The sequence below is a fragment of the Parasteatoda tepidariorum genome, chromosome 6, assembly GCF_982258835.1.
Source record: "Parasteatoda tepidariorum strain Cologne lab strain chromosome 6, Ptep-v5.0, whole genome shotgun sequence".
NCBI lineage: Eukaryota > Metazoa > Arthropoda > Arachnida > Araneae > Theridiidae > Parasteatoda > Parasteatoda tepidariorum.
Window position 1 is genome coordinate 93750507 of NC_141760.1, and position 19451 is coordinate 93769957.

General features: G+C 27.3%; 1 protein-coding gene across 4 annotated transcripts in view; it reads right to left on the bottom strand.

The window, feature by feature from the left end:
• The window catches only part of LOC107457370 (ral GTPase-activating protein subunit beta), a 44540-nt gene continuing 25089 nt past the window's right edge, over window positions 1-19451 (bottom strand). For 3 of the 4 annotated variants that reach the window (XM_043045246.3, XM_043045284.3, XM_071178387.2), the window contains 14 exons: window positions 18970-19196; window positions 16126-16236; window positions 14476-14668; window positions 12867-12955; window positions 12660-12784; window positions 10934-11104; window positions 9027-9099; window positions 7252-7422; window positions 5851-5983; window positions 5033-5212; window positions 3782-4021; window positions 2335-2476; window positions 589-705; window positions 1-214 (listed from right to left, as the gene is read on the bottom strand). In XM_043045246.3, coding sequence (XP_042901180.1) covers window positions 94-214; window positions 589-705; window positions 2335-2476; window positions 3782-4021; window positions 5033-5212; window positions 5851-5983; window positions 7252-7422; window positions 9027-9099; window positions 10934-11104; window positions 12660-12784; window positions 12867-12955; window positions 14476-14668; window positions 16126-16236; window positions 18970-19196 — 2093 coding nt within the window. In that variant the 3' untranslated portion in view covers window positions 1-93. The remainder of the gene's footprint in view (window positions 215-588; window positions 706-2334; window positions 2477-3781; window positions 4022-5032; window positions 5213-5850; window positions 5984-7251; window positions 7423-9026; window positions 9100-10933; window positions 11105-12659; window positions 12785-12866; window positions 12956-14475; window positions 14669-16125; window positions 16237-18969; window positions 19197-19451) is intronic. The other variant, XM_071178388.2, reaches the window with a different exon arrangement.

The following is a 19451-nucleotide window of genomic DNA, read 5'->3' on the forward strand; positions in this document are numbered from 1 at the left end:
AACATTTAATAATAATTTATTCAATTTACAAAAATAACAACTATGTAAAATACAAATTGTATTCATACAAGTAACAACATAAAATATTTACAGCTAATGTCCAGAACAGGGTTGAAACAAAGATGATAAGAATTCTGGTTCCGAAAGTTTCTTGTGGAACTTATTTATAAGATCTTGTATTCTTAACTTGCGTCTTACGTGTGGAGGTTGGCAGCTGAAAGAAATTCACCAGAACAAGTTAATAAAGTTCAACTAAAAACATAATTTATAGCCTAAAGTGAGAGAAAAAAATGGCAGAAAAGAAATATCCTCTCATTGAGGTGATTAATTTTTTGTCAGACTAGATTTCAATAATGCATTATAAAAAGTGAAAAGCAAAGGTTTAATAAAAAGAAAACGAACATGTGATACAAAAAAGAATATTACTTAATTATTAAATGATTAAAACTGTAAAAGGAAGATAAAAGTAAATAATAATAATACAAATACTAATGACACACATTTGGAGCTTTTTGAAAACTACAAAAATACTGAGATATGGTTTATGCTGTTGTTTAATTTAAAAAAAAAAAAAAAAAACTTTTATACCTATCTGCATCTAACCGCCTTCTTTTCAGCATATTCAACGCTGTCTGTCTTACAAGAACTCCCAGAGTTCTTCTGCTTACAACCATTCCATCTACCAAGGGTAATGCAAGGGACATTCTGTAGAATAAAAATTCATTTAAAGTCAAGTGAATGAAGTAAAAGACATTTAGGTGAAAGTAGTCAAGCAGTATTAAATACAGTTATTTATTCATATTATTCAAATAGAAGTCACACCATACAAGGCAATTTATGTGTGGTGAAAAACAGGCCAATATTTAGATCCTCATGACCATCAAGCAGTAAATATTTAATCTCTTTGATCACTACCTGATTTTTTTTTGGAAGACAGGGAAAGTTTCTTAACTGATTGGTGTGATTTTCACCAAAATATATTGGTGTGTCTTTCATCAAAATAAAATATTGTACTTCAAAGATTTTTAAAAATTGTACCAATTATGAAGTTATTCAAGGTAGCAAGTTATTAAATGTTAGTTAAGATGGTTTAATTTTCAATGAGATTTTTATTTAACACTACAGCCAAGGATGAGAAAAAAAGTGAAATGATGATAATAATTAATGAAAGTTTATTTTAATTCCTCAGGCCGGGTAAGGCTGACTCAGCCTTTCATCCCTTCAGTGGGTCGATAAATGAGTACCAAGCATGCTTGGGAACTAAACACTGGGGGTTCCGCGTTCGGCTGACCACCTGACCGGAACATCGCTCCAGCACCCCAGAGCCCAAGGTCAAGAAAACTGAGATGGGCACAGTATGCCTTGGCCCTCAAGGGCTGTCGCGCCGCTGAGTTTAGTTTTTATTTTAATTATAATAAAAATAAGAATATGTAATCTATGTGACTTCAAAGTGGGAAATTTGATACAGAAGCAAAAATTTGTGTCCGTTAATATTTCTTTCAAGAACCACCAATTGGCAACAGCTGATCTAGGTGATCTATAGTAGTTAATGTTAGATGTCATTTAGGTCATTTTATTTTAAAAATACAGAATTTGCAGCTTATTAGTACAGCTACAAAGCTTGCTGCCAGACTACAAGTCTGAAGGCGAGTCAGAAATCAAGAGTTCAAAAGACCATTAATAGAGAGAGAAAGACGAAAGAGATTCAGAAGGTAAAAGTTTAAGTTTCTTACATTGGATAAAAGAGGTATTTTCTTTCTTTTTTTTCCGTCCTATTTATTTCTCTATTTTTAAAATTTTTCTTACCCTCATTATGCAAATGTTTCTGATTGGATATCAGATGTATGTTTGTTTATTTAAGACAGAGTGAAATTAGGTTAATAAGAACGGAGAGAGTATAGCTCTGTTATGTCGTTGACAGTAGAATACTCTCATCGATTTTAAACATTAATCAACTCAAAATTGCATAATGGTGAAAAGAATTGTAGCAATACAATATACAAATATGAGGTGTTATTCATGCATTTGAAATTACAAAGCAAATTAGACAGTTAAGAATGAAAATGGTTTCATTATTTTTTTTAATATCCTGCATGATGCTTTTGTATGTAATGAAACCCATCCAATTTTTCTTTATAACTTCACTTCCATTTTTATATAATGCATTGCTTGAAAACAAGGAATAATGCAACGCGTTTGGAATCCTTATTCAAGAAAGCGAAAATGGTTACCAAATGGCAAAAATGTGTTCCTTTCTAATTTCTTTGTTTATAAAAATTCCGAAGTTTGATTATCATAATAAATAAAAGATGTAAACAATATAAATAAGCATACTTTCCAGCGGGTCCTTGTAGTTTGATTTGATAGAGCCCATTTTGTAATGGATGAACAAAAATTACAAACAAATCCTTTTCTGATGTTCGGGCTATAAAATTTGGTGGCTCTAATCCTGTACTCATAAATGGTATAATATCAGCTATAAGAAAATAAGTACTCAGTAAAAATATTTTATTTCAAAACAATATATCTATACATAATAATAAACGCGGCTGTGTGTGTGTCTGTTTATCTGTCTGTAATCACAATATATCGCCCCAGAAGCCTCGCTCAGGCACGAAACTCGGCACATAATTGTGTTTTGACATAAAGAAGAAGTATTTTTTTCTTTTTCAAAAATTTGGATTAGTTTTTTAGTTATCAGTCATTTTGTAAGAAAATCTATGATTTTTCGTCCTCAAAGAGCCATATTCAAAAAACTATTAAAAAATGCATATACTTTTCTCCACTCTTATAAATGTATGCTAATGCGAACCTTACAATTGAAATATTAATTTTCGACAACTTAAACCAATAATATACGAAGGAATTAATAATTTAATTGTAAGGTTCGCATTAGTTTACATTTATCAAAGTGGAGAAAAGTTTAACTTTAGTATTAAAAATGCGGCAACATATTCGATACGTGAATAGAACGTTTCGCTTTGATATATTTGTCGCTGTTCATAATTGTTATAAGTTTTTCTTCTTCTTTCCACGCTCTATTTTTTTTTCTTAAGCGAAGACGATAATTTTTGTAGCGATATAGAAATAGAAATTGATATCATAAAAAATTAATTCGTTTTCGTGTTCTTTTCATGTATTTAGCATTTTAGTTGTTGCGTTGTAGCTTTATAATTTCAAACATCCTCAAGAGCTATAACACATCTGCATCAGAACTGGATATGAAAACAAAATTGCAGGACAGGAAAACTTTAATTGTCCACTAATCTTCAGATTTCCTGCTATGTTTTAAAAAACTTTATTTGTGAAAACCATTAGTGTGGCGGAGAGCTGGCAGCCTCAGATATAAGCAGATAAAAAAATAAGCAGGATTATGGCAAGATGCATAACTGCATTAAATATTACACCAAAAAAATCTTTGTTATATTAAGATAAAAAGGTGTTACTTGAATTTGTTTCTTTTTTTTACCAAAAAAGTGCAATTAGCAAATATACCAGTTCTTTTTTTAGAATTTAAAGCAAAATGTGAGTGTATCTAGGACAGAATCATTAAAATAATAAATCTAATAAAACTAAAACGAATGAAAGCTAATGACAAGCTCATGAGAAAATTCATTAAAGAATAAATATTTTTAACTGAAATGATTAACAATTTCAAAATAAAGTACATATTCTATATTCTAAATTTATATTTAAAACAAACTATGGATTCAAAAGCAACATATTTTCGAAAAAAAAAAAATCATTAAATAATTAACACAAGATTTCTCGGGAAACATACCAAGAGGGAATGAAGTCTGATCATCCAAGTTTTCAAGCCAAACAACCACAACTTTCATATCACAAACTGTAGCACAGCTATGCTGTCGACCATATTTTCTGCCAGAACTTCGACCTTGTCCTTGAGATAAGTCATCTGTGTTGTCTAAGTTGAGAGACATAGCCCTAGGCATCGGTGCTTCAGAAAAAGATCCAGCTGGCATAGTTCTCCTTTCTATTTCTCTGGGGGAGTTGGTTAGATCTAATTTGATTCATAAAATACATAAGGTTGTTGATTAAATATTTTCTAAATTGAAATTATATTAATAAATGTTGTCCTAAAATTCATGCAAGATCTGAATTTTGCTACATTAAATGCATTTACATTTTATTAATTTTGCTAAATTAATGCTATAAAATATTGCCAACAGAAAAAAAGGAATCAGCATTTGAAAATTTAAAGTATTAAAAAAGGAAGTTCTATTTAAAAAAAAGACCCATTTTCATTATCGAGCAATATTTTGAGCGTTATTATGTCATTTCCTGGTCGTAGAATTTCCCGTTTTGGAGATGAGAACCTGTCGCCTAGATCATGGTTTAAGATTTATGCCAGGCTCGTATGATCATTTATGATTTGGAGGATAAAATTGAGTGTTGTGTCAATCAAATTCATACTTGTATATGGAAAATTTTGCTAAATTAAATGCATTTACATTTTATTATTTTTGCTAAATTAATGCTATAAAATATTGCCAACAGAAAAAAAGGAATCAGCATTTGAAAATTTAAAGTATTAAAAAAGGAAGTTCTATTTGAAAAAAGACCCATTTTCATTATCGAGCAATATTTTGAGCGTTATTATGTCATTTCCTGGTCGTAGAATTTCCCGTTTTGGAGATGAGAACCTGTCGCCTAGATCATGGTTTAAGATTTATGCCAGGTTCCTATGACCATTTTTGATTTGGAGGATAAAATTGAGTGTTGTGTCAATCAAATTCATACTTGTATATGCAAAACGGCAATTGAAAAATTCGATAAAAGAGTACATATGTGACATCAAAAGCTCTGATTACTGAATATGCTTTTTAATACATAACACTTAACTTAAGATATAATTAGGAAATCTCAATTTTAAAGTAAATTCTTGTATTTTTAACAACATTACATTGAATAAAAAATCTAACTCTGATCATAATATGGAAGAGGTTCCATTATTTGATTATCTTTCTTAAGTTGTTTAATAACATTATCAATATTACCATTACCAAATTACCTTTATTTCTAAGCAACACTTCATCACCAAAGTCAACGGATTTCATTTCCCTTCTTGCTACTTTATCCTGAGAAGAATAACTCGGTACAACAAAGGCCAACTCAGAATTAACATCAGACCAGTACAGAACTTTATTTTTCCCATTGAATGCACTAACTGTGTGATCTTCTTCGATAGACTCTGTAAAGAATTTCTAGTTTAAATAAAGTAGGGAAGATATACTGAAAATTAGAACTTTTTGAGTATTTTTTCAATAGTTGGAAAATGAAATTTGGAATCTTTTAATTAAACATTGCTTCTTCCAATTATATAACTTTTTCTCATATTTTTACCATTAATATAGTTAATATTGACCACAATGTTAGCATGAAATATCCTCAATAGCAGACGGATCATGGGTTAGAGCTTTCTTGCCATTGGGCTAACCATGGTAAGTTTTATGGTTTTCTTCTTCATGTAACAAAACTGTAGGCCAGTTCTACCAAGTCTTCTGTGAGAACTAGTTTATTATTCCAATGTTTGATCCAGGAGTTCCCTTGAGTTGGGATCAAAATTACAACATTGTTGAACATTGATAGTCTTACACCCAAAATAGGTCAGCTGTTCCACGCCTGTTATAAATTAAAGTGCTTCATCTAGAAATTTTGAATAAAATTAAGATCCTGAAAAATTTGAAATATTATATTCTAATTAGCTTGCTTTGAAGCATGTACTAAAAATAGAGCTTGTACAAAAAAAGATACAATATTTACATCACAAGGCAGAAAACTATAATAAACATCCCGGTATGATGAAAGAGTGAATTATGGGTAACTTACCAAGATCTTCATTGGGCAAAATCTTCCATGCAGTTGAAATATGGCCAGTCCATCCTGAATGTTTTTTAGCATCCACAGACCAACCTAACGATCTTAAAAACTCATGGAAGTGAGGGTGTATGTTAATGGTCACCTATTTAAAAGAAAATATTTAACTTAGTAACAAAAACTGTTATTTTACATTTATTAAGATAATTTATGAACTAATCATGAAATTTAAGCTGCTAATAAAATAAAAAACAAGTAGCAAATATTAATTTAATTTGGTTAAAATCTTAAATTAAAAAACCTTAATTGGGCTGAATAGGGGATAAAATGGTCATAACTAAAAACCATAACATTTTAATAACTATTGAAAAGCATGCTAGTTTTTATTCAAGATTTAAAAAGTTAAAAACAAAGTATAAGAAAATATATTTTCTATCTGTAGCAGTTTCAAACAACTGATCTCCTATTGCTTGTTGAATCACTTAATCTAGTAGCAGTAAAAGGATAATTTTATACTTTCATTAAGATAACTTTCTGATTGACAGCTAAGCATTATTTATTATACATTCTATTTTTAAAATAATTCAAATAAGATGGGTAAAACGAGCATATTGTTAATGAACACATATAGCAATCCTTATGTTTAATTAAATATATATTAGTTTAAAGTAAACAGTAACAAACAGAATTATGCTGAAATATATTGATAATACGGAATTTAAATAGTTTTCTTTAATATTAATATCAAAAAAATTGAACAAAAATAGAAACCAAAATATTTTTAACTCGAAACAAAACAAAGCATTATTTTAGGAAGAATTAAATTCATTTGTTTTCACCTGCCCTCGCTCTGTATACATATTTCTGTATATATATGTGTGTGTGCATAGATATATATATATATTCATTTTATATGTGCATTTGAAAACAGTATAATATTACGTTATGTAGAACTTGCAAGTTGAGATATAGTCATTTATTGAAAGATATATACAGTACGGAACCCGTTATCCGGAAATCAGAAAAACAAAAAACCGGAACGAAATTCGATACATTTTGCCGCCATTTAAAAACAAAAAAAAAAGTTTTTTTTTCCTCATAGGATTTTTTTTTCTTTTTTTGAAAGATGTTTTACCTTATCACCATTTTGGAAATAATCATTAGTGTACTATTCATCGTTTTTTCTTCTTTTTAAGATTATTTCCACCTATTTTTGTTTTTTTTTTTAGTTGAGTTTAACAATAAAAAAAACGGCTTTTTGTATCGATTCAGAAAACCGGAAAAATCAGTTATCCGGAATGAATATGTATATATATTGGAGAAATCACAAGAAAATATTGTCTAGAAAACTTTCAAATAAGATTCACTTTTCATACAAATATAAGTTGTAAATAATATAAAAAAAATACGAACCACATTTTGTAGAAAAGAATTAACCGAAGACTGCCCACTTCTTACATAAAATATAAAGACAGTATCAGCTGTTCGACTTGGAGTGTTGTCAATTTCCTCTAATCTTGAATACATATTTTCTTTAGCATTATCTAATGACACCAAAGATGGTAGTGGTTGAGTCAGGGATTCCTTAAGATAAAAAAAATCATAATGTTATCATAAAGCAATTAAATGTGCAGAAACATTATTCAAATAAAAAAAAAACCTTTCATTTCGTATCCAGAAAAAAACAATATAATGTGTATAGCTTGATTAAGTTTAAATGAACTCAGTAGAACTTAAATAATTAATATTACTAGCTAATTGCAAACTTTAATTTGACATTGCACTTAATGCAAAAATTATTTTCCACTTAAAAACAAAATTGCCTATTAGTAAATCAATAACATATAATTAATCATTCAATCCTTAAATGTTTAATAGAGAAATTTGAAATTGAAGTATTTTGCAATTAATTAAAGTAAATTCTTGGATGCTTGTGAATAACTGTATTTTGAGAAAACACAGCTAATTCTTATAAATGAAGTCTATTCTGATGAATACACTAATTAAAAATAATTATAAAAAAATTATATTTCACTAAAAAGAAAAAAATTTCAGACTATTTTAAAACAGCAGAACCTTTCAGTTAGTTTTATCTGAATAGATATTTTGCCTTGCTAAGAAATTTTAGTATATGAAATTATTTTCATCACTGCAAAATTATAAGAACATATCAGTCAAGCAGGTACATCAGCAAATACTTCGAATTTTCCTTTAAACATACTTCTTGCATATTTTGTTTTTCAAATGTATCATCTTATTTTAAAGTTACTGACTCACAGTCGCTTCTCATAATGTTAATAATACCCGTTTAGATCATTTTGAAACCAACAAATTACCATGTCTTGTTCAGAAATTCAACCAAAATGTAAAAAAAAATTATTGAAGTTATTTCGTTTTGAGATAAAAACGTTACTCCCTGATGCTAGAGGTGAAAAAGAAAAGTAAAGTTTGTCACAGTTTGGGAAAAAAGCGTCACATATCACGTTTGATGTTCATGCTTCCATTGATGAAAATGTTGAATCTTATGGTGTTGTCAGTCAAAGAAGTTTTTTGCCAATGCTAAAGTGAAAAGTGATACCAATGAGGACGATAAAACTGAACCATAACCATAGATAACATTTTTAGAAAGCCTCAAAGCTTTAAAAATAACTAGGAATTTTCAGAAGTTACAAAAAATTACTGAAAATGAACAGCAATCTGTTACAAATGTTTAAATTTATAGTAAAAGATGAGAAAATAAAAAGTGTTCAAACCAAATTTTTTATATATTTTAAAAATCTAAATGTTTAATGCATTTTTTTGCATCATTAATATTTTTTGCTTTACATGCAGGTTTTCAAATTGAATTTTTTATACTCATAATAAGTTTATTAATTGTCATATCCATTACTTCTCTATTAATTTCAGTAGATTTTCAAGTCATTATTTAATATTTTATGTTGACCTCTATTCGTTATTTTAAGTTATTTTATAATATCAAGAAGTTACTTTCATTATAAAATAAGGGACATTAAAAATTTTTTTCAAATAAATGAGTGCAATTAAAAGTTTTGTATGAAATAAATAAAGTGGAAATTTGAAGAAATTTTTTTTTTAATTATTCAAATCAAACTGCTCCCTAAAGTTTTATGAGGTTTTTTTTTCTACAGAAGTTTTGTGAAAACATATAAAATGAAGATCACAATTACCTTTAATGCATCTGAGTGTAGGAATCCAAGATGAGCAAGAAACAAGCGTGATGTTTGAAATTCTTGACATAAGCTGTTGATTTAAAAGTAATTATTGAAATAAATTAATACATGAATGATTAAGTGACATTAAAAAAATATAAAAATAGTGATGCTACAATTGCAGTTTTCAATTAAATATTTGGAAGTTAGTCGCCATTTAAAGACTTATTAAGCATAAATAAGAAAGTTAGTTTCCATTTTAAGACTTCTTGACATAAGCTGCTGATTTATAAGTAATTATGATGATTCAAAGATAATTATGTAACAAAATTAACCTAAATATGCTGGTTATCTAATGGTTTTATTATTAATTTTTAAATTAATTATTAAATATTAAGACTAGAAAAATCAACAAAAAAGAACTTTGGGAAAAAAAGAAGGATTGTATATGCAAAAAAAGTAACAAGTTTTTGTAGGACTTAGCTACTGCTTCCATCTTATTGCCAAACATTCTTTAGATTTACCATGATGTCTTCAAACTGAGGATTTTTAATATTTTTGCATTAATTTTTAATCTTGCCCCTTTTATTTTGTACCTAAGTGAAATTATACTTGATTGCATTTTACAATGCAGTCAATATAATAAGGATTTTGCATGCAAAAAGAAAGCAAAAAAATTTGATTCCCATGCAAATTTATGAAGTGAAATTTATAGAATGAGAGAAATAAAATGAGATTTATAGAATGAGAGTGTCAAAAAATGTCCTCAACGAATTGAAAAGTGGCTGACGGAGTACTAAGTAATGAAGTGATGGTTACGGAGGCATTGATCATAAAATAGTTAAATTAGTGCACAGTTATGTAAATTGTCTCAATTTGTACAAAATTTATGAAGAAAAATAATCTAAGAATGTGGCTTACAAATGCATTGTATATATAATAAATTATTTTCTTTCATTCATGTTTTTTTGCTTCCACAATGTAAGCTATTTTACAGATAACCTTCCCACTTTATTAATTAAAATTTTTTTCTAAGAAAATAAAATGAGTTAACTGTGATGAAAAATTATTACTATATTTTTTTTAATTCTTTGTAAGGAAATGCTTTAGAGACATAAAGGTATATCAGACAACTTATAAAAAATAATTCACAATCTGCCAGTTAAAAATTACTTTGTGTTGTCTTATTGTAAAGTTGAAAAACCAACAATTGTAGCATGAGCAAAAAATAAATATATTTACGAATGTATAATAATAACAATAAAGACATAGGGAAAAAACAAATCTGATTAAGTTTTTGAAATATTTGAAAAATCACAAATTTGCTTATTTTTATAGAGTTCTTTGAAAGGTAAAAAATGAAATCAAATAATAGATTATGCACAAAAAGGACAACCAGTTCCAGAGTGATAAATGATTTAATTTTATTGTTAGTAAAATTATTATTTATTTTTATATACTTTGTCTAGTTATGGAGTACTAATGGTTAAAATTTTAATGGTAATAAATAGTTTAATATCTGAATATTTTCAATCTTTGTCGAAGTAATAAAGAAATTATTCCAATAAAAAAATTAAATCAAATTGTCTTGCCAGTTGTTGAAAATATATTGCTTTTTGATTTCAATCTGATACTTGATGTACTGAGAGTGACTAAATTTGAGAAAATGAACATTCAAAGCAAAAGTAACAATAGGGCTAAAATTAGCATATACATAATAAAATTGTTTTAAGATAATTCAAGGAAGCCTATTAAAATTGGAAATACGAGCAGCTTGGAGATTTGGAACTGTCTCTGCAATCATGGAAGTGTCTGGTCCTACTTCACTTATTGTAAAAGTCATATTTTAGCTTAATACTGTTATAATAAAAAGTTATTTTAACTAGTTCAAAAAATATATTAATGTACAAAACAGATGTGCTTACCTTGGTATCTTGCATTCAGTTTCGGGATTTGGATAATCCTTGTCTTCCAATTCAACCTGTTTCTTAACAGAAGTCTCAAAATTAATTTGGTTGTCAATAAGCTGCAAAACTTTCTGATACTCATTAACTTCATCCTGAGAAACGTTATCAAGCGATGGTATGCTATGATCCCTATTTTTATTTCCAAAGAGAAAACAATAATTGTATTTAATAAAAAAGCAAAAAATTTATGAGTTAAAACAATTTAGCAAAATAGTTTAGTTAAAAATACTTTTTTTAATCAAAACAAATGTTTGATGACTATTAGTGGAGTTTAGGAAAAATGATGTAACAGGCAATAATTATCCTAAAAATTGGTTTCAATCATACTTTTAATTATTCACTTGCATATTTGTCTAAATTTAAATTTTTTTTTGGGGGGGGGAGGGCAAGCTTAAAAATGCCATAAACTTTGTTCTTCTAAAAATAGCAGATATAATCACAACAATTGTATCAGAAAATTCACGCCTTTTTTCTGTTTTTAACAAAATCTTATCTTTTTCTATTTTTTGTCACCCTTCATTTATTGATAAATGGAAACAATTAATCCCAATTCAATTAATTACTTTAGTGTAGGTGTTAAGATTGCTGTCCTTTAAAATTTAAAAAAAAATTTAGATTATGAGCCTTAAATAATGTTAGATATTGAGCCTTAGTCTAAAATAATGAGCATAGTTAAAGCATTTAAAAAGAATTGCACCACAACTTCTCTAAAGAAAGCTAACTTAATTTTACAATTTATTTTATGTAATAATATGATTATTTAAATAGAATTTTCGAAAAAAAACCTATCAAAATAAAGTTTTGAAAAAGGATAGAATTATTTTAAATCGTTTCAATACATTAAAAATTATTTAAAATGAATTTTTGATTAAAAAAAAATATAATTATTTTTGGTAAAAAAAATAATATATTATTTAATATAGATTTATTCTTTAAAAAAGCAGGATAGTGAGCTATAGAAAGTATCTTAAGAAATTCATGACTCCCTCTAATACATAAGACGTAGAATAATAAGATATAGTATTTGTTTTTACAAATTAAAAAGAAAGCTAAAATTTTTTATAATAAAAGCAGATTTTATTTTATTTGGATTGATGAATTAAATCAAATTGAAACTATTAAAATTCGAGTTTAATATTTTTTTGTTACATATTTGAAATTATTGTCTAAATCATACAATTAATTTCAGATGTAAAATAAACAGTTTATTGATTATATTAGAATGTAATTTGTGAAGAAGTGTTAATAATAACATTTCATATTAATTAATTGATTGATAATTTAAACAAGTATAACAAGACGATCTATAAATTTTTTTTTATTTTTCTTAGATAAGTGATGTATTTTACACATAAAGTACTTTTTTTTATTGTGACAAAAATTTCGTAGTTTATGAAGATAATGGCTTACAAAATCTAACATTTTTAGAAAGCACTGAAAAAAATTTGATTGAAAATAAAAAAAAATAGTAAGGATATAATAATTTTTATTGACTTTAGAGCAACCTAAAATTAAAATTTTTAGAGTCATAATTTTATTTCATCTTTTGACAATTCTGCATGAACAATTTATAAATCATACCAAATTAATTAAAATCATTGATTTATCCACTTTCGCAACAAATTCAAAACAATTTGCAATAATTACAAGCACTAAAAGTTTAGAGCATATAGATTGCACTCACGCTTGACAAGTTGTTATTTTGTCCACTGATTCTGGAAAATATCGTTGTTTAATATTGTACACTGTCCCAACATCATTTAATGGCAAAGGTCTGCCTGGGTTTATAGAATAAGGTTTGTTGCCAGACTACATAAGAGAAAAAATACATAAAATTGCACATAATTGAAATTTAAAAGCAAAATGAAGACACAAGTAATTTCTAACTCACCTTGCTATATGGTAAATGACGCAACTGCACACACCATGCATAACGACCAAAGGGACCTCTTATTAAAGCTGTTAACGTTGGCTGTGGATCTACAAAATAAAAAATAATTAGAAACTAACATTGTAAGTAGAATTAATAATTACCAATTAATATTAATCAATCAATGAACCATTTCTATTTAACAAGCATTTAAAACGCTTAAGATATTTAAGAAAACATGGAAAAATAATTATTTTAATGCAAAATATGAAAAAAAATAACATTTCCAATAACTTCAGAACTCAATGATCATTCACCCAATTAGACTTAGAAGTATAAAAAAAAGTAACAATATAAAATCAAAATTTTTACTGCTTCCTTAAATTATGGCTATGTTTTCCATATTATGACTATCTCTATAATTTAAGGTTGAAAAAAATTCAAATGGTCATACGGCATTGAGGTAAGATTAAGAACCTTCACAACCAGTTCCATCTTCTTTTTTTTCTTTCTCAACATGATAGTCTAGTACTAGTCAGAGTTGTTCTAATAATTTGTCTTAAGTTTGCTCCATCAGAAACTAGGTGTCTCCATTTAATGATGCCCATATTTTTTTTTAAAGAATAAAGCACTACAATTGAAAAGATTGCATACATTCCAAATTTCAATTCTCGCATTTAATTCTTGCTAAGTTGTCTGGGTCAGTGTTCTCCCTAAGTGTTTTAGAAGGGTGGCCCACTCTGCTTCCCCCTTTACAGAAGTTTCTTAGAAAAAATGCTCTTTTATAATTTAAAAAAATATTGCAGTAGCAGAAACCAGATAATTCGGATAATCATAACTATAGTAAATTATTTTTAGGCTAAGCTAATTCTAAGTTAATTCATTTATTTTTAGGTTAGGCTAATTCATTATTTCTTACATTAATTTGAGTATTTCAAATTCCGCTTTGTAAGGCACTAATCTAGCTAAATTTAATTGATAAGGGACTTGGTATGGAACTTAACTACATTCTCCTGAAATGCAAACTTTAAATAATAGCAGAAAGTGAGTTTTAAGAAGTTTGTAGTTGAAAAGAAAGTAAACTCATAAAAATAACAAAATAATTCTTGCTTAAATCAATTAATTAAACACAATTACTTTTTTTTGTTTTTTTTTAATTATTACACAAAAGATAATTTTAAAATTTTTGCATCCTGAAGGGTATGTTATATATGTGTATATTTTACATACGTTTTTCACCATATTGACATGAAACAAAATCCACTAAACTCAAATAATAAAATATTTATACAGCATAAAAATGCTTAAAAGTTAACTGGAATCGAATTTCCTGCCTGCCTAATAATTTTTGCCGAGCTCCAACAACAAGTAATAAAATCGTAGTAATAAAATCGTAAATTTAGTAATAAAATCGCACCAAATGTTGTTAAAGATATTAAACACTCAGCCTCAAGAAAACATTATAGTATGCTTTTACTGCACAGAATTTAATTGTTTAATCTAAATAAATTAAGATCACTTTTGTTTAATCAGTTGGAAAATAAAATAAAAAGGCAATCCAGGATGATGAATTCTTAATGAAATAAATCTCTCAAATGGTAATACATTTAGGAAAATGCAAAATATTTACCTTGTTCATTTCCCAGGTGCTGTTCCAAAAGAGCTAGAATAATTGAACTGTCCACAGCAAAGTATCGGAAGTGTTTAACAACTTCTTCTTTGGTCAGTTGGTCATCATTCAAGTTTTTGCACTGTTGCAACAAAGATTTCTCATCTAACAGAGATGATAAATTCTGCGATCCACAGGGAGGTGGAAAATATCCCTGGGATAAAAATGAAATATAAAATAATTATTAATAAAGTTGGAAATCATTGCTGGTTAGCAGAAATAAAGTAGTGAAACAGTACAACAGTCAAACCGACAATAGTAAACCAACAGCAGACACAACAATAAATCCACTATAAGCAATGATTCCCCAAATTCAAATTCGATGAAAAATATTTTCTGGAAATATTATTGGAAGTAATAATTGCACAAGTACATAATTTGTCTATAAATTCACTAATTAAATACAGTAGTCTCCTTACTGAATATGACAGAGCCTCCTTTATATCCAAAATTTTATTGTGATGTTAAAATTAATAATTTTTACCATAAAATTAGGCGATTGTTACCTAATAATGAATTTAAGATATTTATCTTTTGATTTCTGTTATGAAGAAAGTTGCAATTTTTGTGTAACTTACATTTCTATGTTCCTGTTTTGAGAACTATTCTCCTTATGGATTCCAGGGATAACACATAGCAATAGAATTCTATATATGAAAGAATCCCCATTATATGTTAGGAACACGTGGACAAAATTTGGGAATTCTATCTTTCTGGCAGACTTTTATTTTGTTCCAGTTAGTGTAAGTACTTTCGAACTATCCTGATAACTAAACAATATTGAAAAGAAACTAATTTAGTCTTTCGTCATACCTGATAAGGAAGACATGGTTCAAATTTGACACTTATATCTTGGCAAAAATGTGTTATTATTTAGCATTACTGCCAATTAGGCTAATTAACTCTTAATTACTCTGATAATTACAGAACGTTTTTAGTTTCTATTTATCTCATAAAGAACACAAGTTCTGAATCAACTCATCCAAGCAAGAAATCAACTCATCCAAGTCGAGAATAAATTTCAGCAGAAATTTATTTGGGCTTGAAAAGCTCATATGTAGTACTAAGATATTGAAGAGAGAAATTTTTTTTATGTATAAAATGTATAAAAATTGTATGTATAAAAATTTTGATTCAAATACAAAGTAAAGTATTTTGTTAATATTTCAACATACTAATTCATTTTTGAATGGAATATAGTTAAAAGACAACAATGTAAACACATTTTAAATAATTTTAAGGAAAAATAACTAAAAAACAACAGTAGCAAATACATAAACAACAGTGATGTCTTACATATGGAATTGTTATTCTAAATCAAGCTTCTTTACAGTGAGCACACATAGCCAATCAATGATACAAATTTAAACAATTAGTCATACAATTTATAACTTTTGCAAAAAAAAAAAAAAAAAAAAGAAAAAAAAAAAAAAAAAAACTTTTTGAGTGGTTATTATGCAGCTAAAATTAAAATATCAATTTTGGTACATAAATCGAATGAATTTTAGCAATTGTGCAAAAATGTGGGCTTTGGTGCAACTGAGAGTGGTTCATAAACTAAATTGAGAAGTGTATCATAAATTTAAAAAAAATCAGACTAAATTTACTCACAACATAATCAAGCATGTGTGCCAATACAGCTTCAGCAGCATCTTTTACACGCATCGATGCTGGTTTCAGTTCTTTGTCACCTTTGAGTTTAGGAGGATCACTTCTTTTTGGCTAAATAAATTAAAATATGGAAAGACAATTTGATTAGAAACTAGAAAATATTTTTTTAAAAAATGCATCAGAACAATTAAGATTCTTAGGACATGTATGAATAAAAAAAACACTCCAAAAATACTGTGGTATTGCTTTTATGATGTTTTGTTACTTTTATATTTATGTGGTATTGCTTTTATGATGTTTTGTTACTTTTATATTTATGTGGTATTGCTTTTATGATGTTTTGTTACTTTTATCTTTGCTGCACTGCTATAATTACTTTAAAGTTTTAGTTTCTCTTTCATAAGTTTTCACCTGCCCTTTTCTGCCCTTAAATAATTTAGCCAAAAATAAATGTAAAAAAGAAATAGCAAGTATAGCCCTACTTATTTTGTGATGGTGGTAACAGCCAATAAGAGTTGAGTATGCTTTGGGGGCTGGGTTAGAGGAGGTGAGAGAAAAGGCAATGACACACATGGTTTTTGGAGAGCTGAGGTTAAGATACAAAAATATGAGGATCCTCAACAGCTAAGTTATATTATAAAATTTTCTATCACCCCATAATTATTTTTTTATTTATTTATTAATTAGCAGTGCAGCTTCATAATGTATAATTTCATGTTAAATTTTTATGTACCTATTATTAATTGGAGTGAATGCCTTCCTGGAACAAAATTTGTAACTCTAAATGTCTTAAATGATCTATATTAAATAAATAGTTTTAACACCTTGCAATTAGTGATCATTCTAATGATCCTGTTCTCTTACTTAAGAGTATATTATTTTTAATTGTTATTCATTTTTATTCTTATCTTAATGTGTGTGGTGATGAACTGAACATCACCACAATACATAAAATAAATTCAAAATCTAATATAATACTTTCAAAAGAAACAATATTTTAATTAAACTTGAAATTTTGTTAATTAACATATTCAACGAACTTAAAACAAATTTGCAAACATGACAAAAATATGTCATTTGTGTATTACAGTAAATAATTGATGATCAAAAAATGATGGCATTTGGTCAAAAGTGGCGCCAACAAACATGTGAGTTAGCAATGCTTCTAAAAATCCGTAAAACCTATAGAATTTCTTTTGTCTCACTTAACCATTAGGTAAAAGTAAAAATGGTGAGTTGCACTAAAAAAAAATAGTAAGTTGCACTAAAAAATAAATAATTAACAAGCATTAAATTAGTAAGACACAAAGAAGAACCCTGAAGGTGGTATAGAATTTCTAATCACAATATATCCACTGATTCTTTGATAGAAATGTAAGCTATTTAAGATTCCTGTAAATTAGTATGACCAAGTGCATTTAGATCTGAATAAAAAAACAACATATCAGCTTTTACTTTTGAACATATCTTCAATTAGAACCAAAGTGAGTTAAAAACACGCATCTCAAAAATAAAATCGTATGAAGCAATTAAAATGAAGTCTGAAAACAGCAGCAGTAAATACCTTTGAAAAACTCTATAGAAAAGCTGTATAAATCCATTGTTGAAGATGATTTAATTTCAACACAATTCACCCCATCAAAGAAAAACTTGCTTACTAAAAAAGGCTTTTTTTTTCACAAAAAAAGGGTAATAGCATTTTTCTTTATTTTATTTATCACCACTGAATTGTTTGATTTAACATCTAAAATTAATGTAGTAAAACAGTAAATTGTCCAATCTTTTGATTTTAATTGAAACTTAAACAATGAAAGGAACTGTAAAAAGTTTAAAAAACGAGTATTTAATTTTAAAAATTAAATACGATGTAAAAACCATTATTAAAATAAAGTTAACCATTATTAGTTAGAAAAGTTAAGGAAAAATTATTACCAATATCTGACCTTGTTCACACAACCCGATTTTAGGATTGAATAGGACAGTTGGTAACTATTTTTTTAATTTCAACAATGATTAAAACGAGATTAAATGAAAAGGATTTATGAAGATTACAATAAAGTCAATGAGCAAGAAAATAAAGAAAAAATATTATGGCAACATTACCCTTTAACACACACAATATTTCAAATTTTTTTTAAAGAAACAATTATTTAAGAAACCTTATTTCAGAACTTTATTTTGACAAAAATACAATATTAATAAAACTTTATATATTTAATTTTGGATTTTGATCAGCAATATGAGTCGTGTAATGTAATCTTGCACATACAAAGGCTTTTATTATCTTTCTTTTTGTAATATAAGAAACAATAGGATTAAAAAAAAATTCACAAATCAAATATAATATCAATTCATAACATCCCAACAATGGATTACAGTCATTACGGAACCCTGTTTGTGTGTTTTTCTGTTCTCTTTCTAAAAGGCTACACTTTATTTTTGAATAAATGTTATAGCTCAAGTAAATGATAAATATCAATCGAAAGATTTTTTCTTAGCTTTCATACTGTTTTTCAATTCTTGATTATATCATATATTGAAATACAGCAGCATAAAATAAGACTGTTGAAATTATCTCAAGTGTTTACAGTTTAGCCTGTTCAGTGTGCTCGAATTAACTTCCGTTAACTTGTTTTATACAATAGTTGTAGTAATGAAATACATATCTATGAGTAGGACTAACAAATTTTCAACATAACATACAGTCTTTAATTAAAAAATGTTTCAGACATATTTAAGATTTAAAATCTTTCTAACGAACACATAAAAATTTAGCATACAACTAATTAATTTTTAATTAATAGTATGCTAACCTACAATTTACAATTAATTAATTTTTTCTACCTGTGACTTTGATCCTGATATTCCAAGTTCTACAACCTCCAGAACAGTGTGAACTGTTTCCTTATCATTTAATAAATTAGGGTGCTCAACAAGCCATGTTGTGACACAGTGATAAGCAGCAACAATTGTGGAATGTAAATCCTTGGAATGAGCAGGGGGTGGCCTGGAACACTGGAATACAATGTAATCACAAATCCATTTCACTGCTCGTTTTCCCTCCAGAGAATCTAAGAAAAATATAGAAAAATTATTTGAGAAAGTTAGATTAGTTAAAATAAAAAAATAAGTATTCTATTCATCTAAATCACAAGAAACTACTAGTTAAAATATTGTTGATATTTTATTTTTTCATGTACTTACCCGTAGCAATTTTCACTATGTACGGTTGCATAAATAACAAACAAATAATTAGTATTTACTTTTCACCATAAATGATAGTTTTATAAAACTTATTATATTCTATTATTTATAATTTTATTAAT